Below are 27,888 nucleotides of genomic sequence, written 5' to 3' on the forward strand. Positions count from 1 at the left end.
AAGCATCAAGATTTTTTAAAGCTTCCCCATGCTTTGGTCAGGTGCAGTGGCTCATGCCTGTAATCCCAGCACTTTGGGAGGCCTAGGTGGGAGGATTGCCTGAGCTCAGGAGTTCGAGACCACTCTGGGCAACATGGTGAAATCCTGTCACTACTAAAATACAAAAAATTAGTTGGCCATGGTGGCATGCACCTGTATTCCCAACTAGTCGGGAGACTGAGGCACAAGAATGACTTGAGCCCCAGAGGCAGAAGTTGTAGTGAGCCGAGACGTTGCCACTGCACTCCAGCTTGGGCAACAGAGTGAGACTCTGTAGCGCCCCCCACCCCAAAAGAAAGCTTCCCCAGGCTATTCAAATGTACAAAATGTACAGCCAAGGTTGAGAAACATTGTTTAAAGGGATGTGTTTCAGGCAAAAGGAAAATTATCCCAGATGAAGGTCTGAGATTCATTCATTCATTCATTCATTCAACATAGGGAGCTTCCATTATACATTTGGAGCTGTTCTAGACACCAGGAACACAGTAGTGAGCAAAACAGACCAAAGTCCCTGCCCTCTAGGAAAGGAAAACAGACCAAAACAAGATAAATAAGTAAAATATGCTCCGTTAGACAGTAATAGATGCTGAGAAGAAACAAATGAAGCCAGGAAAGCGGATGTGAAATGCTGGATACGTGTGTGTCTGTGAAATTTCAGATGAAGAAGCTAGGGAAGATTTTTTTTGGGGGGTAAAGACCAATATAAAGGGAGGGAGTGAGCCATGCAGACGTTTGCGTTACGGCAGGGGCAAAGTCCTAAGGCGGGAGTGTGTCTGGCTTACTCCAGGATCAGCAGGCCAATGGGACTTAAGTGGAGTGAGGCAAACGCAGTCAGCTACGGAGACAGAGGTCGGGAGGCAGTTTGCAAGCCGCGGGGACGATCTCGGTTTTTGCTTTAAGTGAGATGAAAGTATTTGAGTGGGGGAGTGGCATGAGTTTGATTTACATTTTAACTGGACTCAGCTGGGTGGAAACGAACGGTAGGGGCAAAAAGAGAAGCAAGGAGCCCCAGGAGGAGGCTGGTTCAGGACGCCTGAGATGACGGAGCACTGATGGAGCTGGAGCGGGATGGGACTGGAGGCGGTGAGGGATGAGATTCTGCAAGTGGAGCCGGCAGGATCTGCTGCTCGATGGGACGAGGAGCGGGAGAAAAATTAAAGCAGGGCAGGAGGCAGACGAATGCACACTTCACCAACATGCACACAGCTCAGTGAAAAGACAGTAACCGCTGGGAGGCAGCGTCGGACCTGGGTAAGGGCGGGCTCCTGAGCCTGCCAGGCCTGTATTCAAACCTCAGCTGAGTGGCCTTGGACAGGTCATCAACAAACAGAGCCTTCGTGTATTCAACTGCAAACTGAGCCAAGGACCGGGCCTGCCCCACGGTGTGCCTGATGCTTGGGTGGGCAGGCGCCGGGCTCGCAGGGCACGCTCCTAACCAGTCTCCGGCGGCTCAACGCTGCGGGTCCCGCTGCCCTCCATCCGGGGATCCAGCTCCTGCCCAAGGCCCCGCCCCAGCCCCCGGCTCCGCCCAACCCGCCTACCGGCCCCGCCCCAGCCCCCGGCTCCGCCCAACCCGCCTACCGGCCCCGCCCCCTGGGGCGGCACTGCAGCGCGACCGGCAGGGTGAGCCTGGGGGTGTCCGGGGATCGGCGATCAGCTCGAGAGGACGGGGTGGGGTCGCCTCGAACAGGAGCGCCGGGACCACTGGCAGTGGGGGTCCCGGATGAGGCGACAACTTTTCCGGTCCCCCTCCCAGTCCCGCCCCACTTCCGGGGCCGCCACTTTCACTTTCTTTTCCGCCTAAGCCGCTCTCCTTGCGAAGGACTGGGGCCTCCCGGGAGGAGAGGGCTTTGCTTTGAAACCCCGGACGCCAGGGGCGCTCCCGCAAGTGGGGGTCCTCCGGGACTTAGAGCGCCCCCGCTGGGCGGCGTCCCGGCGTCCTTTCCCAGCTTCTCCCCACCTCGGCTGGTCTCGTTTCCTCTGCGCCCATTGCGGACTTGTCTGGGCATCCCCTGCCCTCTCACCGCCCCACGCGGGGTCCAGGCCTGGTCCCCGGGCGGTGTGATGCTTCCCGACTGCCGCGGGTACAAGGAGGCACAGACAGGGCTTGGGCCGCGCCGGAGGCCACAAAGCCTGGCTGAGTTGCTCCTGGTGTCCCGCCCCTCCCAGGCGACCCGGAGGTAGCGTTTCCCAGGAGCCACGGCCCCCCCCCAGGGGGATGGGCGCAGCCACGACAGATGGACGAGAAGACCAAGAAAGGTGGGCACAGGCCGGAGGTGACTGGGGAACATCCAGTGGGAAGTGGGCCCCGCAGGACCTTGCCCTTCCTGCCCAGAAGGGCCTGGGAGAGGGGGCTTTAGCCTGCCCTCCCTCTCCTCCGCTCCCCATCAGTTTCCTCCTTTGGGACCTGCTAGCTTCCAGAGGCATCTTGGGGCCCTGAGACCTCCTTGGGCCAGCTCTGTGCTGAGATAGGGCTAGGGGACTCCCAGAGGACACAGGGCATCGAACTTGGAGACTTCCTGGGCTGGTGGGAGACAGAACTCAGTTAATCTGAGTAGCAGAGGTCCTTGCCTCTTCTCTTGCCCCCTGCGCCTAGGGTTGTAGAACAGAGGTCAGTCCCTGCCTTGCTGGAATCCCTCCCATTCCCCTCTGTGTTCTTAGAACAAAGCCCAGAGCGCCTGGGTGGCCCACAAGACAGCTCTCCTCACTCACCCCACCATGCTCACTCTACTGGAGCCCCACTGGCTTCCTTCGGTTCTCATCCTACCATTTCTTGCCCAAGGCCCTTCCTCTTCTTTCCACCTGGACCACTCTTCCCCACTGGGACTTGACATGTGTGGCTTCTCCTCCTTCAGGTCTCAGCTTCAGTGTTACCCCCTCCCAGAGGCCTTCCCTGGTCTCCTTAACCTGTTTATTTCCCTGCCAGCAAGGATCACAATCTGACTTTTTTTTTTTTTTTCCTACTTGTTTATTGTCTCCCCACTGGGCAGGGAGATCCCTAAGGAGAGGGACCCTGTTTATCTGAATCACTGTGGGATCCCAGTTCCTGGGACAGTGGGTGGCACACAGTAGGAGCTCAATAACTGCTTGCTGGATAAATGAATAGAAGTATGAGGGACCCTGGGAATATGAAGGACAAACAACCAAATGAGCCTAGAGTGAGGAGGAGTGGGGAATATCAGAGAACCTCTCCCAGAGAAAGGGAAGTTTAGTCCCTGAAGGATTTGTAGGAGTTTACCAGGAAGGCAGAGAAAGCAGCACAAAGATCATCTCCTTTCCTGCCCCATTAACCCCAGCTCCCGAAAATAAACCTGTGCTTAACTGGCTCCTGCTGTGCTGGCTTTTAGCAGAGGAAATGGCCCTGAGTCTCACCCGAGCAGTGGCGGGCGGGGATGAACAGGTGGCAATGAAGTGTGCCATCTGGCTGGCAGAGCAACGGGTGCCCCTGAGTGTGCAACTGAAGCCTGAGGCCTCCCCGACGCAGGATATCAGGTGAGGAGTGCATGGCTGGCCTGAACCCTAGGGGCAGCAGAACAGGACATTCTTGCCTATAGAACAGTTCTTCCTAATGGCAGGTGCTGGCATCAGGAGGCGTGGCCTCTAATCCTAGTTATGTCACTAATCAACTGTGAGATAGAAGACAGGTCACTTCACCTCTTGGAATGTCCTCATTTTAAAAATTGGATCGTAGCAGTAGCTATCTCATAGAGTTGTTAGGAAATATACCATATTAGGATGTTAGGCCTTATACAACAGAAAAAAAGGTAACAGTGATGTAAAGAAATTTGAAAGGCCGGGCGCAGTGGCTCATGCCTGTAATCCCAGCACTTTGGGAGGCTGAGGCGGGCAGATCATGAGGTCAAGAGATCAAGACCATCCTGGCCAACATGGTGAAACCCCGTCTCTACCAGAAAATACAAAAAATTAGCCGGGTGTGGTGGTGCGTGCCTGTAATCCCAACTACTTGGGAGGCTGAGGCAGGAGAATTGCTTGAAACTGGAAAACGGAAGTTGCAGTGAGCCGGGATCCTCTCTTCTCTTACCAGCTCCATCCAGCCATCACATCAGGAGGAAGGGAAGAAAGGCACCCCTTCATACACCTCTAGGACATAGCTCAAAAGTTGTACACACTTCTTTCATTAATTCCTATGGACCAGAACTGATTCCCACAGCTATGGTTCAGCTTGAGGGGAGTCTCTGTAGCCAGATATTCATCTAGAATTCAGGGATTCTCTTGGTAAGAGAAGGGAGGAGAATGGATACTATCAGTCTCTGCTCCAGAAGACTTAAACTCAATGCTGAAACACTTTGCACAATGCCTGGCATGTGTTATGCGCTCAATAAACATTAGTGTGGTCTATGGTTCTTCTTTGACTGCTTTTTTATTACTGGATAGTAAGGCAGTAGTTTATAGTTTCTGATTTTCAATTCTCTTGGTGGGTCCCCTTTTATTTTTCTTAAAACAATTTATCCATACAATCCAGCCATTTAAAGTATATAGCTCAATGGCTTTTAGTACATTCAGGGTTGTGTAACAATTGCCACAATCAATTTTAGAACATTTTCATCATCCTGTAAAAAAAACCTGGTACTCATTAGCAGTCAGTCCCTATCACTCTGCCTTCTCCCTTAACCCCCTAACCTTAGGCAACCACTAATCTACTTTTCATCTCTAGGGATCTTCCTTTTCTGGAAATTTTATATAAGTTGAATCATACAACATGTGGCCTTTTATGTTTGGCTTCTTTCACTTAGCATCATGCTTTCTAGATTCATCCATGTTGTGGCAGGTATAATAACTTCATTCTCCTGTTTTTGACATGCTGCCTAGGCTGAAGTGTAGTGGAAGCGATGGATTACATCACTCACTACAGCCTGAACTTCCTGAGCCTAAGCAATTCTCCTGCCTTGGCCTCCCTGGTAGCTGGGACTATAGATATGTACCACCACACCCAGCTAATTTTTAAAAAATTTCTTTGTAGACAAGATCTTGCTGTGTTGTCTAGGCTGGTCTTGAACTCCTGGCTCAAGCAATCCTCCCACCTCAGCCTCTCAGAGTGCTGGGATTATAGGTGTGAGCCACCATGCCCAGCCAGAACTTTATTCATTTTTATTGCCAAATAATAATCTATTATATGGACATACCTCATTATCTTAACTCATTAAATCAGTTGATGGACATTTGGGTGTTTCTATGTTTTGGCTATTATAAACAATGCTACCCCGAACATTTGTGTCCAACTTTTTGTGTGGACATGTTTTCATTTCTCTTGGATACATACTAGGAGTGAAATTGCTGGGTCATATGGTAACTCCATGTTTAACCCTTTGAAGAACTGCCAGACAGTTTTCCAAAGTAGCTGCACCACTTACGTTCCTACCAGCAAGTATGAGGGTTCTAGTTTCTCCACATCCTCTCTTACAGTTGTTGTTATTTGTCTTTTTGATTATAACCATCCTAGTAAGTTTGAAGAGTTATCTCATTATGGCTTTGATTTGCAATTTTCTAACCATTTGATGACAAATGATGTTGAGCATCTTTTCTTGTGCTTATTTGCCATTTGCATATTTTCTTTGGAGGTTTGCCTATTCAGGTCTTTTGCCCATTTTTATTTTTATTTATTTATTTAATTATTATTATTATTATTTTTAGGAAGGGAAGAAGGGGGGAGGGAGGGAGGGAGGGAGGGAGGGAGGGAGGGAGGGAGGGAGGGAAGGGAAGGGAAGGGAAGGGAAGGAAAGGAAGGAAATCAAGCAATGAGAGAGACATTGCTGACCTGGATCTAGAGGTTTACAAGTTGATTTCTTTTTTTGAGAGAAGGAAAGAAAAAAAAAATAAGTAAAGGAGAGGAAGAGAAAGAGGGACAGTAAACGGAAATATTGCTTTATTCTGAAAAAAACTGGGTATTAATAATGGCCAATCAATGTTTCATTTAAACTTATGAGTAGGTGTGATGTGGTATTGACAAGAATGTATATTTTGTGTATTTGAAGTGGGGAGCTCTATAAATATTTATTAAGTTTACTTTTCCGGATCTGAGTTCGAGTCCTTGATATCCTTATTAATTTTCTGTCTCATTGAGTCTAAGTCTTTATGTATCTGGGTGTTAGGATCGTTAGCTCTTGTTGTTGCATTGATCCTTTTACCACTATATCTTTGTTGCTTTCAAATCTATTTTATCCGATAACGAGATTTGCAACTCCTGCTTTTTATTTATTTATTATTTATTTTTGCTCTCCATTTGGTTGGTAAATCTTTCTCCATCCCTTTGTTTTGAGTCTTTGTGTATCCTTGCATGTGAAACAGGTCTGGATGTAACATGCCATTGGGTTTTGACTGTGTCTTTTGATTGGGGGATTTAGTCGATTTAAATTTAGGGTTACTGCCATTTGATGTTAACTGGCTGTTTTATCCATTCGTTGGTGTAAATGCTAATTTATGTTGGTGCTCTTTACTTTTTGGTATATTTTTAGAAAGGCTAATACTGGTTGTTTCTTTCTGTGTGTAATGCCTCTTTCATAAGCTCTTGTAAAGCAGGCCTGGTGGTAATAAAATCTCTGAGTTCTTGCTTGTTCATAAAAGATTTTATTTTTCCTTCAGTTGTGAAGTTTAGTTTGGCTGGATATGAAATTCTGGGCTGAAGGTTCTGTTCTTTGAGGATGTTGAATACTGGCCCCCCCCTCTTCTGGCCTGTAGAGTTTCTGCTGAGAGATCTGCTGTAAGTCTGTTAGGCTTGCCTTTGTGGGTAACCTGACCTTTCTCTCTGGCTGCCCTTAGTATTTTCTCCTTCGTTTCAACCCTGGTGAATCTAACGATTATGTGCCTTGGGGTTGCTCTTCTTGAGGAATATCTTTGTGGTGTTCTCTGTATTACCTGGGGTTGAATGTTGACCTGCTTTGCTAGTTTAGGAAAATTTTCCTGAATAATATCCTGAAGGGTATTTTCCAGCTTGGATTCGTTCTCTCCGTCGCATTCAGGTACACCAATCAAACGTAAATTTGGTCTTTTCACATAGTCCCACATTTCTTGGAGACTTTGCTCATTTCTTTTTATCCTTTTTTCTCTAATCTTTTCTTCACGTTTTATTTCATTAAGTTAGACTTTGACCTCTGATATCCCTTCTTCTGCTTGAACAATTCGAGTGTTTAAACCTGTGCATACTTCTCGGAGTTCCTGTATGGTATTCTTCAGTTCCATTCATTCACTCATACTCCTCTCTAAGTTGTCTATTCTCAATAGGATTTCATCAAACCTTTTTTCAAAGTTCCTAGTTTCTTTACGTTGGGCTACAACATGTTCTTTTAACTCACCGAAGTTTGCTATTATCCATTCCTTGAAGAGTGATTCTGTCATCAGGAGGCGCTCGTTCTCCATCAAGCCTTGTTCCATTGTTGATGTGGAACTGTGATCATCTTTAGAGGGAGAGGCGTTCTGCCTTTGAGTATTCTCAGCTTTTTTACGCTGGTTTCTTCTCGTCATTGTAAATTTATCCTCCTGTCTCTTTGAAATTACCAACTTTCAGATTAGGTCTCTTGAGTGGACGTCCAGGTTGTTAGTTCCCAGGGCCAGAGAAGCGGCGTTAAAACTGATGGTGCTTTTCTGCCCAGGATTCTCCTGTCGGGCTTCCTTCTTGTGTCCGTAGTAGGTGACTCTGCCTTCCCGGGGCTCCAAAACTCGGTCAGAAGGGGAGCTGGTCCCGTTTACTCTGCGCCGAGCGCTGCCCTGCCGAGGTGCTGTCACAGCCTCTGGGCCGGGCTCTGGTGTCGTGCTGGGGGCCTTGCGGGTCCTACGAACCTGTTTACTCTGCTCCGACAGCTGCCCTGCGGAGGTGCCGGCGGAACCGCTGCCGGCCACGAGAGTCGCGCTGGCCACCCGTGTGTTTCCTCCACTGGGGATCTTCTGCTCCGTGAGCGACCAGAATTTGTCTGAAAGTGTGGCCTCCTCTAGTTCTCCATGCCTCACTGAGAGCTGCAGTCCCGGGATGTTAGCGATTGGCCATCTTGGATCGTTCCTCTGGAATCTATTATTATTATTTTTTAGACGGAGTTTCGCTCTTGTTACCCAGGCTGGAGTGCAATGGCGCGATCTCGGCTCACTGCAACCTCCGCCTCATGGGTTCAAGCAGTTCTCCTGCCTCAGCCTCCTGAGTAGCTGGGACTACAGGCACGCACCACCATGCCCAGCTAAGTTTTGTATTTTTAGTAGAGACAGGGTTTCACCTTGTTGACCAGGATGGTCTCAATCTCTTGACCTCCTGATCCACCCACCTCAGCCTCCCAAAGTGCTGGGGTTATAGGCGTGAGCCACCGCGCCCGGCCTTTTGCCCATTTTTAAATGGGTTTATCTTTTTTTTTCTTTCTTTCTTTCTTTTTTTTTATGAGATAGAGTCTCACTCTGTGACTCAGGGAGGAGTGCAATGGCACAATCTTGGCTCACTGTAACCTCTGCCTCTTAGGTTCAAGTGATTCTCCTGCTTCAGCCTCCCAAGTAGCTGGGATTACAGGTGCCTACCACCACACCTGGGTAATTTTTGTATTTTTAGTAGAGATGGAGTCTCACCATGTTAGCCAGGCTTGTCTTGAACTCCTGAGCTCTGGTGATCCACCCTTCTTGGCCTCTCAGAGTGCTAGGATTATAGGCATGAGTCACTGTGCCCAACCGGGCTTATCTTTTTATTATTGAGTTGTAGGAGTACTTTATTCATTTTAGATACAAATGCCTTATCAGCTACATGATTTGCAAAACTTTTCTCTCATTCTGTGGGTCATCTTCTCACTTTGTTGATGGTATCCTTTGAAGCACAAAAGTTTTAAATTTTGATGATGTCCAGTTAGTCTATGTTTTCTTTTGTTGTTTGTGCTTTTGGTGTCATATCTAAGAAATCATTGCCTCATCCAAGGTCATGAAGATTTACCTCTATATTTTCTTCTAAAGATTTTATAGGTTTAGCTCTTACATTTAGGTCTTTTTCCCATTTTGACTTAATTTTTGTATACGGTGTGGGATAAGGATCCAGCTTCATTCTTAAGCATGTAGATATTGAGTTGTGCCAGCACTATTTGTTAAAAAAGACTATTTCCCCCTGTTTAATGATCTTAACCCTTTTTGAAAATTAATTGACCATAAATATGAGTGCTTATTTCTGGATTCTCATTTCTATTTCATTGAACTGTAATATATATCTGCCCTTATACCAGTACCACACTGTTTTGATTACTATAGCATCATAGTACTTCAAGTCAGAAAATATAAGTTCTCCAACTTTAGTTCTTTTTCAATATTGTTTTGGTTATTGCAAGCCTCTTGAATTTTCATATAAATTTTAAGATCAGCTTATCTGTTTTTGCAAACAACAACAACTAAGATTTTGGTAGGGATTGCATTGAATCTAGATCTTTGGGCACTCAATTTTAAACAAAATATTGATATATCTACTTCTTGAAATGGTTGTTTGAGATAGTACCTGTGTGTAGCCGGGCACAGTGGCTCATGCCTGTAATCACAGAACTTTGGGAGGCTGAGGTGGGTGGATCACGAGGTCAAGAGATCGAGACCAGCCTGGCCAACATGGTGAAACCCCGTCTCTACTAAAAATACAAAAATTAGCTGGGCATGGTGGCATGCGCCTGTAGTCCCAGCTCCTCGGGAGGCTGAGGCAAGAGAATTGCTTGAACCCAGGAGGCGGAGGTTGCAGTGGGCCGAGATCGCGCCATTGCACTCCAGCCTGGCTAACAAAAGCGAAACTCCGCCTCAAAAAAAAAACAAAAACAAAAACAAACAGTACCTGTGAACTCCTTGCTATGAAAAATGAGGAAGTTAACATTCTCATCTTCCACCTTTCCTTTTCCTGACTTTTTTTGTTGAAGTAACATAGTGGACGCTTTCCCAGTTGACTTCCACTTGATGCCCTGGAGTTTCCTCTGTAAAATGTACAGTGTCAGCCACCATCTTGCTACTGAAGTGTGGCCTGTGGACCGTAACATGGGCAGAATCTCAGGTCCCACATCAGACTTGCTGGATCAGAACCTGAGCTTTGAGAGGCTCTGGGCAACTGGCATCTCTCAGCTGTTGGGTTCTCATTGACAGACCGGATGCTTCCTAGTAAATGATACCTGTTGTATATGTTATTGCTAATAAGATAGTTTAGTTAGCTATTAATCAATATAATATGAGCGCTGAAAGAGTTGTTTCTGTGAAAAGTAAGCTGACTGCTTTCAAAAGACAAGAGACAAATCACCAAAAAAAAGAAAAAAAAATTACCACTTTTGGGTGAGACAGTAGTAAGGAAATACAGTAAAAATCCAGAAGGGCTCTGTGCTCTGATGCTTCGGAAATGTGTCTAAGTTCTTGCTCACTTTAAAGAAGCTGGTACTAGAAATTATAGATCATGATTATGGATGTGGTTCATACAAAAAAAAATACATAGGAAACTCCAGTCAGCAGATGTATACGCATGTTGGGCATGGTGGCTCAAGGCTTTGGGGGTGCTGAGGCAGGAGAATGGCTTGAACTCAGAGTTTAAGACCAGCCCGGGAAACATAAATTAGCCAGGTTGGGTGGTGCACACCTGTAGTCCCAGCTACTTGAGAGGCTGAGGCCAGGGGATTATTAGACTCCAGGTGGTCAAGGTTGCAGTGAGCCATGATCATGCCTGAGTGACAAAGTGAGACCCTGTCTCAAAGAAAGAAAGAGGGAAAAGCCATTGGCTGTACATCTAGAGGACTGTCCAGTGAATGTGCATGTGTAGCATGTAAGTTAAGTGTGCAAGCTTTGTCTGCAGCTGTTTTTGTGCTTTTCTGCTCTTCACCGGTGATCCTGATATGACTCTGGATGAGAGAGCTCCCGCTGTATTTTTTGTTGATTGTGTTAAGATTGTAGCTTTTAAATTTTGCTTTCTAACATAATTAAAACTTCTATGCTTTGCCTCTAGGTTGATTCTAAAAGTGTAGCATTACTAGAAAGGATTTATAGTATTTTGATTATGGAAATACTCACTATAGACTAGTGCATTTGCCCTTATTGCTGGAAGAACATTTTGGGGTTAAGATCCAGTCCTTTTCATTTTTTACTTTTCTTTTATTCTCCTGTGTCAGACACATCTATTTTTGTTTTTCAAGAACTTTTCATGTGGAAAATGTAGTAAACTTTTAGAGTCTTTGCATGTTTAAAAATTTCTATATTTTGTTCTCTCAATTCATTGATAGTTGACTGGGTATTCAAATTGTTTACTTGAAGAATTTTGAGAAAGTTTTCTGGACTGCTTTTAAACAAATCTCAGATATTATTTTATCCTTAGATACTTTGGTATGTGTCTTCAAAAAATTAGGACTTGGCCGGGGACAGTGGCTCACGCTTGTAATTCGAGCACTTTGGGAGACCGAGGCAGGTGGATTGCTTGAACTCACCACAGCGAGGGCAGCTGTGAGGGAGCCGCCCCTATGACCCAGACACCTCCCACCAGGCCTTACCTTCAACACTGAGGATTACAGTTCAGTATAAGGTTTGGGCAGGGACAAATTCCCAAACTGTATCATGGTGGCATTTACTGTCTCCCATTTTTCCTGTAACTGGTAGAGATGAAGCTTCAGCCAGCGTCACTTTTAATGTCCATGGACTCTTCCTCAATTTTTGGTTGCAACATGCCTTTTCTTGCTTTCTGCATGCAACGTTTTCCCAAATCCCTCTGAAGGTAGGTTAGACGACTGTTGCTTATTGTTCCATACCTTAAATGATCTCTGCTTCCCTTGGCGTCACTTCTGTTTTTCCATCTTTTCATGGTTTTAGTTTTCCAAAAATGTTGGAGGATCCTTGAGAAAGTTAAAACCACTTTCTCTGGAATAATGCCATATGGATTTAAATCCTGCCTCTGGCTGAACACAGTGGCTTACTCCTGGAATCCCACTTTGGGAGGCCAAGGCAGGAGGATCACTTGAGGCCAAGAGTTCAAGGCCAGCTTTGGCAACATAGTGAGACCCTGTCTCTACAAAAACTTAAAAAATTAGCCAGGCATGGTGGCATGAGCCTGTGGTCCCCGCTACTTGGGAGGCTGAGATGAGAAGATCCCTTGAATCCAAGAGGTTGAAGCTGCAGTGAGCCAAGATAACACTACTGCACTCCAGCCTGAGCCACAGAAAGAGAGCCTATGTCTTAAAAATAAATCAATATGGCCAGGTGCAGTGGCCCACACCTGTAATCCCAGGTCTTTGGGAGGCTGAGGTGGGCGGATCATGAGGTCAGGAGTTTGAGACCAGCTGACAAACATGGTGAAACCCTGTCTCTACTAAAAATACAAAAATTAGCCAGGCATGGTGGCGTGTGCCTGTAGTCCCAGATACTCTGGAGGCTGAGACAGGAGAATTGCTTGACTGGGAAGCGGAGGTTGCAGTGAGATTATCCTACTACACTCCAGCCTGGCGACAGAATGAGACTCCATCTCAAAATAAATGAATGCGTACATACATAGAAGTGAATCTTGCCTCTAACAGTTGTTAGTTGCTCAGCTTGGCAGAGTCACTGTAACCTATCTAACCCTCACATTTTTATCTGGAAAACAGGGGTACAGCAGTACCCGCCTGATGGGTTTGTTGAGAGGATTAAGTGAGTTAATACACATTCAGTGCATTGAATAGTCTTAGCACATAGTAAACAACAACTTTTGGTGGTTTGACTAAGGAGCAGGGGAGAGAAGATAGAAGAGGCTGGCGGGATCAGGGAGGTGCCAGATCATGGAGGCCCTTGTGTGCTGCCATGAGTTGATTCTAAGAGTAGTGTGGAGCCATTGGAGGGGCCTAACTGGTGGATTCTAATAAGGGAGGATGCATGGGGATAGGGCCCGTACCCCAAACTGGGGGTTGTGTGCATCTATGTGTACATGGCCATGTGCCTGTGTGCAAATATGTACATGTCTGTAGCCAGTGGCTGAGGCTGGACTCCTGGCCAGAGCCCATGCTGAGCCCTGCTGTTCTCCGCAGGCTGTGGGTGAGTGTGGAGGATGCTCAGTTGCACGCTGTCACCATCTGGCTCACAGTACGCCCTGATATGACAGTGGCATCCCTCAAGGACATGGTGAGTGAGGAGGCTGAGGGTGACACTGGGGTGGAGGCTCTCCCTTTTGCTCCTGCTTCCTCTCTGTCCTCTGGCCCTCCCTTCCCACACTCCCTCTCTTGGTGCCCCCACCAGGTTTTTCTGGACTATGGCTTCCCACCAGTTCTGCAGCAGTGGGTGATTGGGCAGCGGTTGGCACGAGACCAGGAGACCCTACACTCCCATGGGGTGCGGCAGAATGGGGATAGTGCCTACCTCTATCTGCTCTCAGCTCGCAACACCTCCCTCAACCCTCAGGAGCTGCAGCGGGAGCGGCAGCTGCGGATGCTGGAAGGTGAGGATCTGCCCCTGAGCACAACGGAACCCAGCGGGGACCCTGGACTCACTTGAGGGCGTAGGGCAAGCAGGGGTAGAGCCCCTGGGTTTTTAGTCAGGGGATCACCCAGAGGACCCTATCCAAATGGGGAAGAGAGGACCTAAGACACATGGGAGGGAGAATTTCAGGGACCCATCATGAGAACAGCTGGCATGGGGAGGGCCAGATTCTGTCCAGGCTCTGGCATTCCCAGCTACGTGACCTTGGGCAAGGTTACTCCTATCTGCCCCCCAGTTTGCTAAAATCATAAATTGGGTACGATGATGATAATGATAACTAGTGTTTATTCTTAATTTTTAACTTCTGAAATGTTTCAGACCTACAGAAAAGTTGCCACATTTTACAAAGTAGTGTATAAAGAATTCCCATGTACCTTTCATGTGGGTTTTACCACATTTGCTTTCTCCTGCCTCAGCCTCTTGAGTAGCTGGGATTACAGGCATGCGCCACCACACCTGGCTAATTTTTTGTATCTACTAGAGATGGAGTTTCACCATGTTGGTCAGGTTGGTCTGGAACACCTGACCTAAAGTGATCCACCCATCTTGGCCTCCCAAAGTGCTGGGATTATAGGCGTGAGCCACCACACGCAGCCTTATCATCTCTTTCTTTCTTTCTTTCTTTTTTTTTTGAGACGGAGTTTCGCTCTTGTTACCCAGGCTGGAGTGCAACGGCGCAATCTCGGCTCACCGCCACCTCCGCCTCCTAGGTTCAGGCAATTCTCCTGCCTCAGCCTCTTGAGTAGCTGGGATTACAGGAACTCGCCACCATGCCCAGCTAATTTTTTGTATCTTTAGTAGAGATGGGGTTTCACCATGTTGACCTGGATGGTCTCGATCTCTTGACCTCGTGATCTACCCGCCATGGCCTCCCAAAGTGCTGGGATTACAGGCGTGAGCCACCGCGCCCGGCCCATCATCTCTTTCTATATAAAATTATTTTATTTTCTGAACCATTTTGAGAGTAAGTTGCAGATATGATGTCTTTTTCCCTAAATAATTCAGTGTGCATTTCCTTGAAAAGAAAGGTCATTTTCTTAAATTACTAGGTATAACATCCAACTCAGGAAACTAACATTGCTACGGTACTGTCACCTAATCTGCAGATCTTACTCAGATTTTACTAGTTGTCCCACTATTGTCATTTATAGCAAGAGACCTGGCATTCAGCCGTCATGTCTGAGTCCCTTTCAGAGTCCAGGCCAGTTTCTTTTTTTGTGGGGGTTGGGGGCTGGTGTTTCCTCTAGGATGGATGGAGTGGGCAGGGCCGTCTCAGTGGTGCCCTTGGGTTCCCTTGGTGCACCCTTCCGGAGGCACAGAAGGGCGGGTGTTATGCTGGATTTTGAAGCTCAGAGGACACGGAAGCATTTGTGGGTGGAATAGGGGCCCTGACCTTGGGGGAGCCAGGATGCCCACTTGACCAGATGGAGGCTGGAGATACCCCCAGGGAGGAGAGGATAGGGGAAGGGTCTGCCTGGCTGGCTCAGGGAGACCCACCCCCTATGAGTGTGGACCAAGTGGGCTGCATGGAACCACCACCCTTTAATTCTCCTCCAAAGATCTGGGCTTCAAGGACCTCACGCTGCAGCCTCGGGGCCCTCTGGAGCCAGTCACCCCAAAGCCCGGGGTCCCTCAGGAACTTGGACGGGGGCAGCCAGATGCAGTGCCCGAGCCCCCACCGGTAAGCTGTCCCTGGCCACACCTCCCTGGCCTCAGTATCCTCTTCTGTGCCTCTTCCCTGCCCTACCCTGCCCAGTCTGGCTCACAGCCCCCTCCGCTCCCAGGTGGGCTGGCAGTGTCCCGGGTGCACCTTCATCAACAAGCCCACGCGGCCTGGCTGTGAGATGTGCTGCCGGGCGCGCCCCGAGGCCTACCAGGTCCCTGCTTCCTACCAGCCCGATGAGGAGGAGCGAGCACGCCTGGCTGGCGAGGAGGAGTCACTGCGTCAGTACCAGCAGGTGGGCGCTGGTACTGTCCCTGGACAGACACCTGCAGACCGGATGGGGGAGGTGTAGGCCAGGAAGGGAGACACCTGCGCATTGCCGCTCCTCCCCGTTACTGCCTTGCCCCTCCTGACCATGCTGCTGGCAGTGACCCTGCACTTGCCTGTGACCTGCCCTCTCTCCAAGGTCACCCTGTCGCCCTGTGGCTGAGACCCGCTCCCTGGCTGTGGCGCACATCCAGGTTCACATACCCCACTCTCATGTGGGCTGTGGCTCCATCCCCAGCTTTGACACACCACACAAGTGTCCCTGGCTATGACCCTAGCACCCTAGCCATGACTCCACCTTAGCTCGGACCTCACCCTCACCTGTCTGTGACCTAAGCCCGCTCCACCTTGCGGCGACCTCACCCTGGACGCTACTACTCCTGACCTCCTCCCTCTCTGGCTTGGCTCAACCCTGACTTCCTGATAGACTGGCCTGGCCCCTCCCTGCTTCCTAGGGGGATGACCGCCATCCCTGGTCCTGCTCCTCTCTTAGCCCTCCCCCGCCCCCATCTGACACACGCCCTAAGGACAAATACCTGATCCCGAGACCTCCCCATTCTAATCTTACCCCTGGCCCCACTTGAGTTCCCCTTGGACCCACTGCTGCCCCTGCCCACCCCACTCCTGTTCCCGTCTCAGCCTTGCTCTGCTCCCTGGCTTTGTCACTTTCCCACCCTGCCCTTGAGCTGGCTCCACCAGCCCTGGCCCCGACCCTGCCCTCTTACCCAGACTCACCACTCAGACCCTGGCCCCCTTCCTTTCTCTGCTGCCATTGCTCCCTCTCCTAGCGCCTTCCCTGGCTACCTGGCTGGCCTTCCCTCCCTTGGCTTCCCCACCTCCGCCTGGCCCCGCTCCCAGCCACGCCCCTCTCAACCTAACTGCTCCTGCCCACCCCATCCCTGATCCTCGATCCTCTATCCCCATCCCCAATCCCCCTGTCGACTGGCTCCCAGTTTTGCCTCCTGCTGGCTTGACCCAGCCCTGACCACGCCCCCTGATCCTTACCCCTTCGTGGTCTGACCCGCCCTCGAGACCCTGACCCACCCCACGGCCCCGCCCCGTGTGCCCAGCGGAAGCAGAAGCAGCAGGAGGGGAACTACCTGCAGCACGTCCAGCTGGACCAGAGGAGCCTGGTGCTGAACACCGAGCCCGCCGAGTGCCCCGTGTGCTACTCGGTGCTGGCGCCCGGCGAGGCCGTGGTGCTGCGTGAGTGTCTGCACACCTTCTGCAGGTGCGGCCCCCAATCCCACCCCCGGCAATGCAGCGTTTAACAAAGCCGTCAATTACGCAGGGCTGGACGTGGGTGGGGCCCTGTGCTCTGATATCTCATTGGACGCCCGCGAAAACATACGAGGTAGGCTCTGTTGTCTCCCCATTTTGCAGATGAGGAACCTAAGGTACAGAGAGCCAGGCAGCTTACCCAAGACCACATGGCTCATAAGAGAAGCAGCCTAGACATGGACCCAGGCATGGGTGGAGGCTCCGGAGCCTCCCTTCCCCTCTACCTTCAACCGCCAAGGCTCCTGCAGCCACGCTGCTCTCAGCCTCGCGGTGGGCATCTGCCTGTTTCGAGTCTCCTGTCATGGCCCTTCCACCCCCGGATGTGGGGAGCACAGACCCACTCACCACAGCTGACCCTTGTGGAGCAGCCCCTAGGTGGCAGGCTCCGTACCTGCCTTCTGCAACTTTCATTCCAGCAGGGAGGCCGATGTGAATTGGATAATCACTGATGTCCTTGTGAATATTGTCTACATACAGTACATGAAATTGCTACATAGAGTACATTAAGATACAATAGGAGTCCTTCCCAGAGAGGTGGTCTAGAAGCTTCCAGGGAGGTAGCCCCAGAGCAGGGACTGGAAGGCCTGATGTAGGTGTGAGCCTGGCCTGTTGGAGAAGACTGAGGAGGTCTCTTGGTGGCTGGAGCAGAGGGATGACGTGGGTAATCAGAGAGCAGGGTAGACAGGTGTTGAGTCCATGAACAGTTGGGATTTGGTGTGGGTGGGATGGAGGCCACCGGGGAGACGTGGCTGCTGTGCTGAGATAGACTTTAGGGGCCAGATGGATGCAGGGTGCCCAGCGAGGAGGCTCCTGCAGTCACCAGGTGGGGGTTGATAGGGCCTGGACCAGAGAATTGGACAGGGTGGAGGCCTTGGTGATGGATGGGAAGGAAGGGGATATTGAGGAGAAGCCCACCTGGGGTGACTGAGAGAGGCCCCTGGGGTCAGGCCTTGCCATGTGAGGGGTGGAGTCCCCAGTGGATGGGGTTCCGATGACCCTCACTCTCCTCCCCTCCCCTCCCCCAGGGAATGCCTGCAGGGCACCATCCGCAACAGCCAGGAGGCGGAGGTCTCCTGCCCCTTCATTGACAACACCTACTCATGCTCGGGCAAGCTGCTGGAGAGGGAGATCAAGGCGGTAAGTCCTCAGGTGGGAGATATACCCCAAGTGCCAAGGAACTAGGCCCCAAGCAGGCAGGTAGGGACTGGCTCAGGCAGCAGGCATCTTAACTTTTTTTTTTTTGGAGATGGGGTCTATTGCCCAAGCCGGTCTCAAACTCCTGGGCTTACCTGATCATCCAACCTCCGCCCTCCAGACATTTTTCAAGGGCTTTGTCCTTGTAGGGTGCTGAGACCCCAATCAGAAAAAGATTTGAGGGGAGTAGCTAGTCAAGGAGCCACATTTATGAAGCAAAGACAGCAGAGTTGTTAAGAGTCAGCGACTTGGCCAGGCATGGCAGCTCACACCTCTAATCCCAGTACTTTGGGAAGCTGAGGTGGGCAGATTGCTTGAATTCACACAGACCAGCCTGGGCAACATGGCAAAACCCTGTCTCTCCAAAACAGATTTAAAAAATAGCGGGGTGTGGAGGCATGCGCCTGTAGTCCCAGCTACTTGGGGAGGGGTCGAGGGGGAATGGGCTAAGATGGGAGGATCGCTTGAGCCTGGGAGGTCGAGCCTGCAGTGAGCTGCAGTTGTGCCACCGCACTCTACCTGAGCAACAGAGTGAGACCTTGCCTCAAAAAAAGAAAACAAAACGGGGGGACTCTGGAGCCTGGTGGCCTGGGTGTATGACCACAAGTCAGATGTTTAACCTCTCTATGCCTCTATCTCATCTCTATTAGAGTCAGAGTTACAGTTTCTATTTCCAGGATTACAAAGATTACAGTAGAGGATATGTGTATAGAATTTAGAGTAGTGTGGCCGGGCGCAGTGGGTCACCCCTGTAATCCCAGCACTTCGAGAGGCCGAGACGAGTGGATCACCTGAGGTCGGGAGTTTGAGACCAGCCTGACAAACATGGAGAAACCCCATCTCTACTGAAAATACAAAATGAGCTGGGTGTGGTGGCACATGCCTGTTAATCCCAGCTACTCAGGAGGCTGAGGCAGGAGAATCACTTGAACCTGGGAGGCAGAGGTTGCAGTGAGCCGAGATCATGCCATTGCACTCCAGCCTGGGCAACAAGAGCAAAACTCTGTCTCAAAAAAGAAAAAGAATTTAGACTAGTGCTTGTCACCTGGTAACCCTTTGTTGTTTTTAGCACTTGCTGTGTAACAAATCACTGCAGGCTCAAAACAACAGTCATTTATTTAGCTCATAAATCGGCAAGTTAGGATAGTCGGCCCTCTATCTGTGGAGAATTCACATTGGAGAATTCAACGACAGCAGATAGAACATATTCTTTAAAAAATATTTAAAAATTCCAATAAAAAACAAATTTAAAAAAACAATGTAGCATAAACTACACATGTTATATTAGGTATTGTAAGTTATCTAGAGATGATTTAAAGCGTATTGGAGGATGTTGGTAGGTTATATGCAAATACTATATCATTTTATATAAGGGGCTTGCACATCCATGGATTTGGGTATCTGCAGGGATCTTGGAACTAATTCTCTTGGGATACTGAGGGATGACTCTAATTCGGGTTGAGCTTATCTCGATGGTTCTTCTGATGTGGGCAGGGCCTCGCTGATTTCACCTGGGTCTAGCTGGTGGATGGCCTAGTTTATGATGGTCTCATCTGTGATGACTGGGATGACGGGGCCTCCTTCCACTTCAGGGTCTAATCCACCAGCAGGCTGCCCTAGGCCTTCTCATGTCTTGGTGGTCTCAGGCTTCCAAGAGCAGCCATGGGGAGCCCCAGCAAATGAGTGCTTTCTAAGTCAGCTCTTTTCTCACTTGCCACTGTCCATTGGCCAAAGGAATTCCTATGCTCAAGCCCAGAGTTCATTGGGAAGGGGCTATCCAAAGGTGTGGAATCAGGGAGACAGGAACAAATGGGAGTCACCACTCCGCCAGTCTGTCACAGCATGTGTGTGTCTGCATCCATGTGTGCTTGCTGCTGGCACTCTTCATGAATTCGTTAGTCGGTTTTCTGTCTGGCTGCTAGTGATCTTGAGCAAGTCGTTTCCCTTCTCTGGGTCTCCATTTCCCATCTGTTTTTTTCTTAGACAGGGTCTCACTCCGATGTCCAGGCTAAAGTGCAGCAGCACGATCTTAGTTCACTGCAACCTCCACCCCCCGGAGGATTTAAGCAATTTTCCTGCCTCAGCCTCCCAAGTAGCTGGGATTACAGGCACTTGCCACTGTGCCTGGCTAATTTTTGTGTTTTTCGTAGAGACAGGGTTTCACCATGTTGGTCAGGCTGGTCTCGAACTCTTAACCTTGTGATCTGCCCGCCTCAGACTCCCAAAGTGTGTGGGATTACAGGCGTGAGCCACCACACCCCGCCCCATTTCCCCATCTGAAAAGTGGACAGTTGGACTTGATTCATGGTTTTTAAACTGCTGGGGAATAGCCTTCCCTGGGCATTGTGGGTCCCCATGCCAAAACATGGCAGCCGAGGTCCAAATGGGAAGCCCCCACAAAACACATACACAAGACCTCCTCTTTATTCCCATCCCCCCTGCTTCTCTCCTATGCCCCTGCTTCTCCTGAGAATGCTCCTAACTTCACCAAGTGTTTATGGAGCCCAAGAAGTTCTGCCCCAGGGATAAAGTGGGAGGCAGAAGGGGTAGAGCTTTGTGAGTTCCCAGCTCTGACATTAAGGGCAGCCCCATTTTTCTCTGTCATCTCTGGGTAGTTGCTGAGGTATCCTCGCTCTGGCCTGGAGAGACCGCATGACCAGTCATTCCGTGTCCCCAGCACCTATAGTCACTTGCCTAGAGGTCTCCCTGTGCAGTCTACCCCAGCTAAGGAGCATTATGCTGGGGCTGGGGTTCATGTCAGAGGGCCGCAGGACTTCCCTGGAGCCCATGGACGTTGACGTGAGTCTCAGAAAATGGTCAAGTGTGACAGAGAGAAGGGGGCAGGGATCAGCCAAGTAATGTGGTGGATGTTGTTTTTACAAAAACAAAACAATATGCCTCACCACATAGAACCAGAGCAGAAATCAAAGAGAATCACCCACAAGCCCAGGAAATACTCCAGTTGCATTTTAGCCTACTTCCTTCAGGGTCTCTGGGCAGATTTTTTTTTTTTTTTTTTTTTTGGTAAGATGGAGTCTCGCTCTGCCATCCAGGCTGGAGTGTCATGGTGTGATCTCAGTTCACCTCAGTCTGGCTTTGTCATCCGGGCTGGAGTGCAGTGGCATGATCTTGGCTCACTGCGGCCTCTGCCTCCCGGCTTCAAGCAAATCTCCTACTTCAGCCTCCAGAGTAGCTGGGACTCTAGGCGAGTGCTGCCACACCTGGCTAATTGTTGTATTTTTAGGAGAGGCAGGATTTCACCATGTTGGCCAGGATGATCTTGATCGCCTGACCTCAGGTGACCCACCTACCAGGGCCTCCCAAAGTATTAGGATTACAGGCATGAACCACTGCCCACCCAGATATGATTTTTAAAGTCAACTCTATTGAAGTACACTCTGCCTACAATAAAATGTACTCGTTGTAAGTATACAGTCAGATAAATTTTGACCAATGTAACTCATGTAACCACCAGCCACTGTTACATATAACATAGGCATGATTTCTGCCTCATTTTAACCAGCATGGATACAATACCTTTAGCTTTTTTAATCTTGCTATAGAATTTTTCTAAAGATTATTTACAAATCTCAATGGCACATATACTGTTTTTATCTGTTAGTTCTAGTTTTTCAGTTTATAAATACTGCTTCAAGGAACATTTTGCATGGTGCTTTTTTTTTTTTTGAGACGAAGTCTCACACTGTTGCCCAGGCTGGAGTGCATCTTGGCTCACAGCAACCTCTTCCTCCCTGGCTCAAGTGATTCTCCTGCCTCAGCCACCTGAGTATCTGGGACTATAGGCATGTGCCACCATGCCTGGCTAATTTTTGTATTTTTAGTAGAGACAGGTTTTCATTGTGTTGGCCAGGCTGTCTAGAACTCCTGACCAGCCCACCTCGTGATCTGCCTGCCTTGGCCACCCAAAGTGCTGGGATTACAGGCGTGAGCCACTGCACCCCACAGTGTGTCTTATATATTATTTTCTTGGGATAAAGTTACAGAAGTGGGATGGGTACGAAAGGGTTGGAAAAGTTTGGGATGGTTGAAACATTATTGCCACATTGCTTTCTCAGTGTTATGTACTAAGATACTAGTTTTTAATTTTTATTTTTTATTTTTGCGGGTACATAGTTGGTGTAAATATTTCTGGGGTACATGAGATATTTTGATACAGGCATGCAGTAAGTAATAATCACATCATGGAGAATGGGGAATCCATCCCCTCAAGCATTTATCCTTTGTGTTACAGACAATCTCGTTATACTCTGTTAATATACAATTAAATTATCGACTATAGTCTATCTGTTATGCTGTCAAATACTAGGTCTTATTCTATTTTCTTGTGCCCATTACCATCCCCACTTCTCTCCCAGGCCTCACTACCCTTCCCAGCCTGTGGTAACCCTTCTTTTACTCTCTGTCTCCATTAGTTCAGTTGTTTTGATTTTTAGCACCTGCAAATAAGTGAGAACATGCGATGTCTGTTTCTGGCTTATTCCATTTAATGTAATGACCTCCAGTTCCTCCATGTTGCTGTAGATGACAGGATTGCATTCTTTATGTGACTGAATAGTACTCCAGTGTGTAGATGTACCACATTTTATTTACAGAATACTAGCTGAATCACATCTTTCCCAACATTGCTTATTACTTTTATCCTTTTCTTTATTGTGAGAAAATAGACATAAAATTTACCGTTTTAACCAGTTTTTTTTTTTTTTGAGATGGAGTTTCACTCTTGTTACCCAGGCTGGAGTGCAGTGGCTTGATCTCAGCTCACCATAACCTCCACCTCCCAGGCTCAAGCAATTCTCCTGCCTCAGCCTCCTGAGTAGCTGGGATTACAGGCACACACCACCACACCTGGCTAATTTTGTATGTTTTTTGTAGAGATGGAGTTTCTCCATGTTAGGCTGAACTCGAACTCCTGACCTCAGGTGATCCACCCACCTCAGCCTCCCAAAGTGCTGAAATTACAGGCATGAGCCACTGCGTCTGGCCCCATTATAACCAGTTTTTATGCGTACAGTTCAGTGACATTAAGTGTATTCATCCTCTTGTGCAGCCATCACCACATTACCCCATCCACCTCCAGAACGTTTAGAAATTACCCCCACTCTCTTTTTTCTTTTTTTTTTTTTGAGCTAGGTTTTCATTCTGTCACCCAGCCTGGAGTGCAGTTCATCAGTCATGGCTCATTACAGCCTTGACCTTCTGGGCCCAAGAAATCCCCACAACTCAGTTGCTAGGACTACGCATGTGAGCACCACACCTGGTTTTGTGTGTGTGTGTGTGTGTGTGTGTGTGTGTGTGTGTGGTTTGTTGTTTTTTGTTTGTTTTGTTTTGTTTTTATAGAGATGAGGTCTCATTGTATTGCTAAGGCTGGTCTTAAACTCTTGGCCTCAAGGAATCCTCCTGCCTTGAGCTCCCAAAGTGCCAGGATTACAGGTGTAAGCCACCACACCTGACCTAAAATCCACTTTTTGAATGGAGTTTTACAACACTGTGAGGATTACATGAAGAAAAGAGCCTGGGCCTGGGTTAGAGTTTAGAGTTTGGGGCTTTCTAGAAGGTATTTGCTGGCCAAGGGTCGTATGTCAGGTGTTCTGAACCCCGATCAACAAGGACATGGTCTGTTTGCAGCTCCTGACCGCTGAGGATTACCAGCGATTTCTAGACCTGGGCATCTCCATTGCTGAAAACCGCAGTGCCTTCAGCTACCATTGCAAGACCCCAGATTGCAAGGGATGGTGCTTCTTTGAGGATGACGTCAATGAGTTCACCTGCCCTGTGTGTTTCCATGTCAACTGCCTGCTCTGCAAGGTGGGGCCGGGGACTCACCCCGCCTGGTCAGTCATCCTGCTGGAGCTCACCACAGGGCAGGGCATGTTCTCCTGGGAAGGGAGCTGTGACACTGGCCTGCTAGTCATGACTTGGAGCTACACGTCAGTGGGAGAGTGTGGCTTGAGCCTGAACTGAACCTTGGCCCCACAGAGGGAGTCCCAGACCTGGCCCCAGATGGAGCCTCAAACCTAGGGAGCCCTGGTCTACAGTGGAGCTCTGCCCCTGGACCAACTCCTGTCTTTGGGCTGAGGCTAAGTCTGACCCTAGTCACAGACTGAATCCCAGTCCCACATTGAGCCCCAAGCCCATCCAAGTCCACAGACCTGACCTCTGACCAAACCTGACTCTGCACTTGTCACTTAAGCTGGTCCCATATTCAGCCCAGACTCCAAACCTGTCCGTCACAGACCCTGACCCGACCCTATACATGTCTCCATCCCTGTCCTGAACTGAGTGCTGACCTCAAACCCAGACAGCCCTACCTGATCCTTCCCCCAGGCCTGTCCCTGTCCCTTCATCTCAAAAGCTGACCACGAAGGTGAGGAGCTGGTAAACACAACTAGAGCTTGGGCCTCTAACCTGGGCAGGGCCCATGCAGGGATGTGGGGTCTCACCCTAGGGGTGTAAGGGGTTTCCGTGCCCATCAGAACTTAAATAAGCTGGGTACAGCAGCACGTGCCAGTGGTCCCAGCTACCCAGGAGGCTGAGGTATCTATTGCTGTTAGCATATGTGATGACCCTGACTTCTCCCTGGCCCCAGTATCCTCTTTTGTAAAATGGGTGTATGCTTTACAAAGTGAGGCCCTGCCAGTGACTACACCTAGAGGCATTAAGTGCCTTTGTGGACTCCTGCCCTGCCCCTCACCTCTTCCAACTTGTTAACCCGGGGAGGAACCTTCTCACCTTGAGCCCCTCACTCCCTGCAGGCCATTCACGAGCAGATGAACTGCAAGGAGTATCAGGAGGACCTGGCCCTGCGGGCTCAGAACGACGTGGCTGCCCGGCAGACGACAGAGATGCTGAAGGTGAGGCTGTGACAGGGCCGAGGCCTAGGGATTTAAGTTCTGGATCCAGGTGGGGGCCGGGGGCTTCTCAGCAAGGGCTGTGCTCACATCCCTGGAGGCTCTGACTTCGCTTCTGGCTGTCATTCCCATCCAGAGATGGGACTTAGGCCGACTGGTCAGGTCAGGGAAGAGTGGGTGGAGGGAGGAGACCACAGGAATGAAGAGGGGGTCGCTGGACAGAGCCTGGCCTGGCGGAGCCGCACGGGAGAGACTCCACAGCTTCAGGGGGTCACCACCTTCTCCCTGCCGTGGGGGGGGGGCCAGGCTGGGTGGCTGCCCCAGCCCCACCCCAAGGCCAGCATCTGTCCCGCTCCAGGTGATGCTGCAGCAGGGGGAGGCCATGCGCTGCCCCCAGTGCCAGATCGTGGTGCAGAAGAAGGATGGCTGCGACTGGATCCGCTGCACTGTCTGTCACACCGAGATCTGCTGGGTCACTAAGGGCCCACGCTGGGGCCCTGGGGTGAGTCTCACTTGTGCTAGTGTGGAGATGGTTCCCTTGTGGGGTTTGTCTTAGAGGGGCCATATCCAACCCAACACCTGAATTCGTACAGCTCCTGAGGTAAGAATGTTCTTTTTTTTGAGACCGAGTTTTGCTCTTGTTGCCCAGGCTGGAGTGCAATGGCTCAATCTCAGCTCACTGCAGCCTCTGCCTCCTGCATTCAAGCAATTCTTCTGCCTTAGCCTCCTGAGTAGCTGGGATTACAGCATGTGCCACTATGTCCGACTAATTTTGTATTTTTAGTAGAGAAAGGGTTTCTCAATGTCAGTCAGGCTGGTCTTGAACTCCCAACCTTAGGTGACCCACGTGCCTTGGCCTCCGAAAGTGCTGGGATTATAGGTGTGAGCCACTGTGCTTAGTTGTAAGAATGTTCTTTAAATGGTTGAAAAAATACCAAAAGATGACTATTTTGTGACATATGAAAATTACATGAAATCCACATTTCAGTGTCCCTAGGTAAAGTGCTTTGGAGCGCAGCCGTGCTTATTTACATATTGTCTGTGGTTGCTCCTACACTCCAGAGGCAGAGGCCATATGGCTGCCCAGCCCAAAATGACTGACCCATTGCCAAAAAAAAGGTTCTCCCACACCTACCCTAAAGGACAGCAAGTAAAGGTTCGATCTGGAGTCAGAGGTGGATTGGCCACTGGCTCTGGCACATACCTCTCTCAGCCCCATTTCCTCTGTGAAATGGGGATGATAGCTGGGCTTATCTCAGGCTTGTGAGAATCAAGTTGAAAAATTGCAAGAGAAGTGCTTAGCAGAGGGCCTGTCACTTGCTGAGCATCCTTGCAAATGGTAGCTTTCATGATTAGGGGTGTGCTCTGGAACTGGGGGCTTGTTGTTAGGTTCATATAGACTTTCAGTGGAGGCAGAGGAAACTGCCCTCTTGCACGCTGCCAGTGCGCTGACACGTCTAGAATATGTGAAGAGTGGTCAGATCCTCTCCCTGACCTGTTCCTGGATATAGGCGTAGGTAGACTGAGTGCTGTGGGAGCCCAGAAAAGGCCTCAATAACTCTCCATCAGGTAGCTGAGGCCGATAAGGCCATTCTTGCAGGAGGACCTGCAGAGGCAAAGGCCCAGGTTGGGAGAGTGCTCGACTTTGGGGGCAGTCTCTCTGCACTACCCTGACATTCTCTTCTCTTCCTCCCATCCTCTAGGGCCCAGGAGATACCAGTGGGGGCTGCCGCTGCAGGGTGAATGGAATTCCTTGCCACCCAAGCTGTCAGAACTGCCACTGAGCTAAAAATGGTGGGGCCCCATGCTGACCTAGCCCCACACCTACAGGTTGTTATGGCACGGAGCTGAGCTTGGGACTTTGGCTCCAACTTCTGGCTGGGAGATGCCTTTGTGCAGAGGCCAAATCCAAGCTTCGTGGATGGCCTTGCTTGCTGTAGTGCTGTGGGGCTCTGCCTGTGCTGCTGTTGTCCATGGTCACATGTGCCCCAGTGCCTTTGTCCTTCCCTTGGGGTTTGCCGGCCAGACTTCTCTCTCTAGCAGGTCCCACCTCTGCCTAACTCCAGCCGTAAACACGTCCCCTGGCCAGAGGCCTCACTGGGTGGAGCCTCTGTGTGACTCCATACTCCTCCCACCACAACGCTCATCTGCTGCACTCACAGCCTCCCTGCCTTCCCCTGCTGGCTTTCTGGGGCTGACTGTTCTCTGCCTTTGCAGTTGGAGGCCTGGGGCCTCTTAGAACTCTTGCTAACCTGTTCAGAGCCAGAAAGGAGACTGGGCAGTTTTGAAAGCACAGCTCTGCCTCTCCCTGTCTGCACCCTGTGTAAGCTATTGTAATTAAAATGGTTTTCCAGGAAGGGATGTGTGACGTCCTTGAGAGGAAGTGAATGTCCTGGGCTGGGACTCTGCACACAAGCAGGATCCCGATGTCTCTAGGAACTGCATCAGGAAGTTGATCTGTCAGACCATCTGTGTTAGAATGAGGCTGTGACAGCACTGGGACCTTTCTACCAGACTTGGCAACCCATGTCACAGCAGGCGGAGGATGCGTCTGCTGCTGAAGGCCTGTGGTTTTGTGGGCAAGGGCCTGTTCTAGCTCCCGGAAAGGCACTGCCTCCTGCCATCGGATGCCACGACTCGAGAGCCAGCCCCAGTCACCCTGCGCAGAGATGTCTGAGTATGTGTGAGTGGACTGGGTCCTTCTGGCACTGCCTGTGTGGGCTCAGGACAGTCAACTGTGGCAGCCGATGACAGGCATGCTCAGGCAACCTCCCCAGCCCTGGAGGCGGAAACAGCCAGACAGAACCACCGACTGGGAGGAAACGACAAGCTGAGGAGAGCCGAGCTGCAGGCATGTGGATGGGCCCAGCTCAGGCAGACGCTGTCTGATACCTGCTCCTTCCTCTCCTGCCTGGTGTCTCTCAGGAGTGTGGGAACCAGAGGAAAACAGACTGTTCTCTTGTGGTGCCACAGGCTGTAACCAGAACACCCAGTATTATTTTAGAAATTTTAATTCGTTGCCAATATTTTTAAATTGGCAACATCTTTTTGCCACATTAAAATCTAGATGCCCGGCTTCTCTTGAAATTGTCAAAG

At 49.8% G+C, this 27,888-nt stretch overlaps 1 protein-coding gene across 7 annotated transcripts; it reads left to right on the forward strand.

The window, feature by feature from the left end:
• Positions 1 to 1,634: 1,634 nt before the first annotated feature.
• RBCK1 (RANBP2-type and C3HC4-type zinc finger containing 1) lies at positions 1,635 to 27,879 on the forward strand. Of its 7 annotated transcripts, none has more exons than XM_035298189.3 (14): positions 1,635 to 1,662; positions 2,209 to 2,298; positions 3,387 to 3,531; positions 13,011 to 13,104; positions 13,219 to 13,417; positions 15,018 to 15,139; positions 15,243 to 15,416; positions 16,519 to 16,679; positions 17,755 to 17,866; positions 23,570 to 23,749; positions 24,697 to 24,795; positions 25,151 to 25,294; positions 26,496 to 26,586; positions 27,147 to 27,879. In XM_035298189.3, exons 2-13 carry the CDS (start codon positions 2,277 to 2,279, stop codon positions 26,574 to 26,576), a joined length of 1,533 nt encoding a protein of 510 aa, XP_035154080.3. In that variant the 5' UTR covers positions 1,635 to 1,662; positions 2,209 to 2,276; the 3' UTR covers positions 26,577 to 26,586; positions 27,147 to 27,879. The 7 variants fall into 7 exon arrangements, with proteins under 7 accessions (XP_035154080.3, XP_078227280.1, XP_017827365.3 ...); XM_078371154.1 differs by lacking the exon at positions 16,519 to 16,679 and adding an exon at positions 16,832 to 16,845; XM_017971876.4 differs by having other exon boundaries at positions 26,496 to 27,879.
• Positions 27,880 to 27,888: the final 9 nt, after the last annotated feature.

This window comes from Callithrix jacchus, chromosome 5 (assembly GCF_049354715.1).
Source record: "Callithrix jacchus isolate 240 chromosome 5, calJac240_pri, whole genome shotgun sequence".
Lineage (NCBI taxonomy): Eukaryota > Metazoa > Chordata > Mammalia > Primates > Cebidae > Callithrix > Callithrix jacchus.

Bases quoted from the DNA above. Each gene is read 5' to 3' on its own strand.
- RBCK1 (XM_017971876.4), top strand. From the start codon at position 2,277: ATGGACGAGAAGACCAAGAAAG. The intron at 15,140-15,242 runs GTAAGCTGTCCC...CTCCGCTCCCAG, and splicing joins CAGTGCCCGAGCCCCCACCG to GTGGGCTGGCAGTGTCCCGG. The intron at 25,295-26,495 runs GTGAGTCTCACT...CCCATCCTCTAG, and splicing joins GCCCACGCTGGGGCCCTGGG to GGCCCAGGAGATACCAGTGG.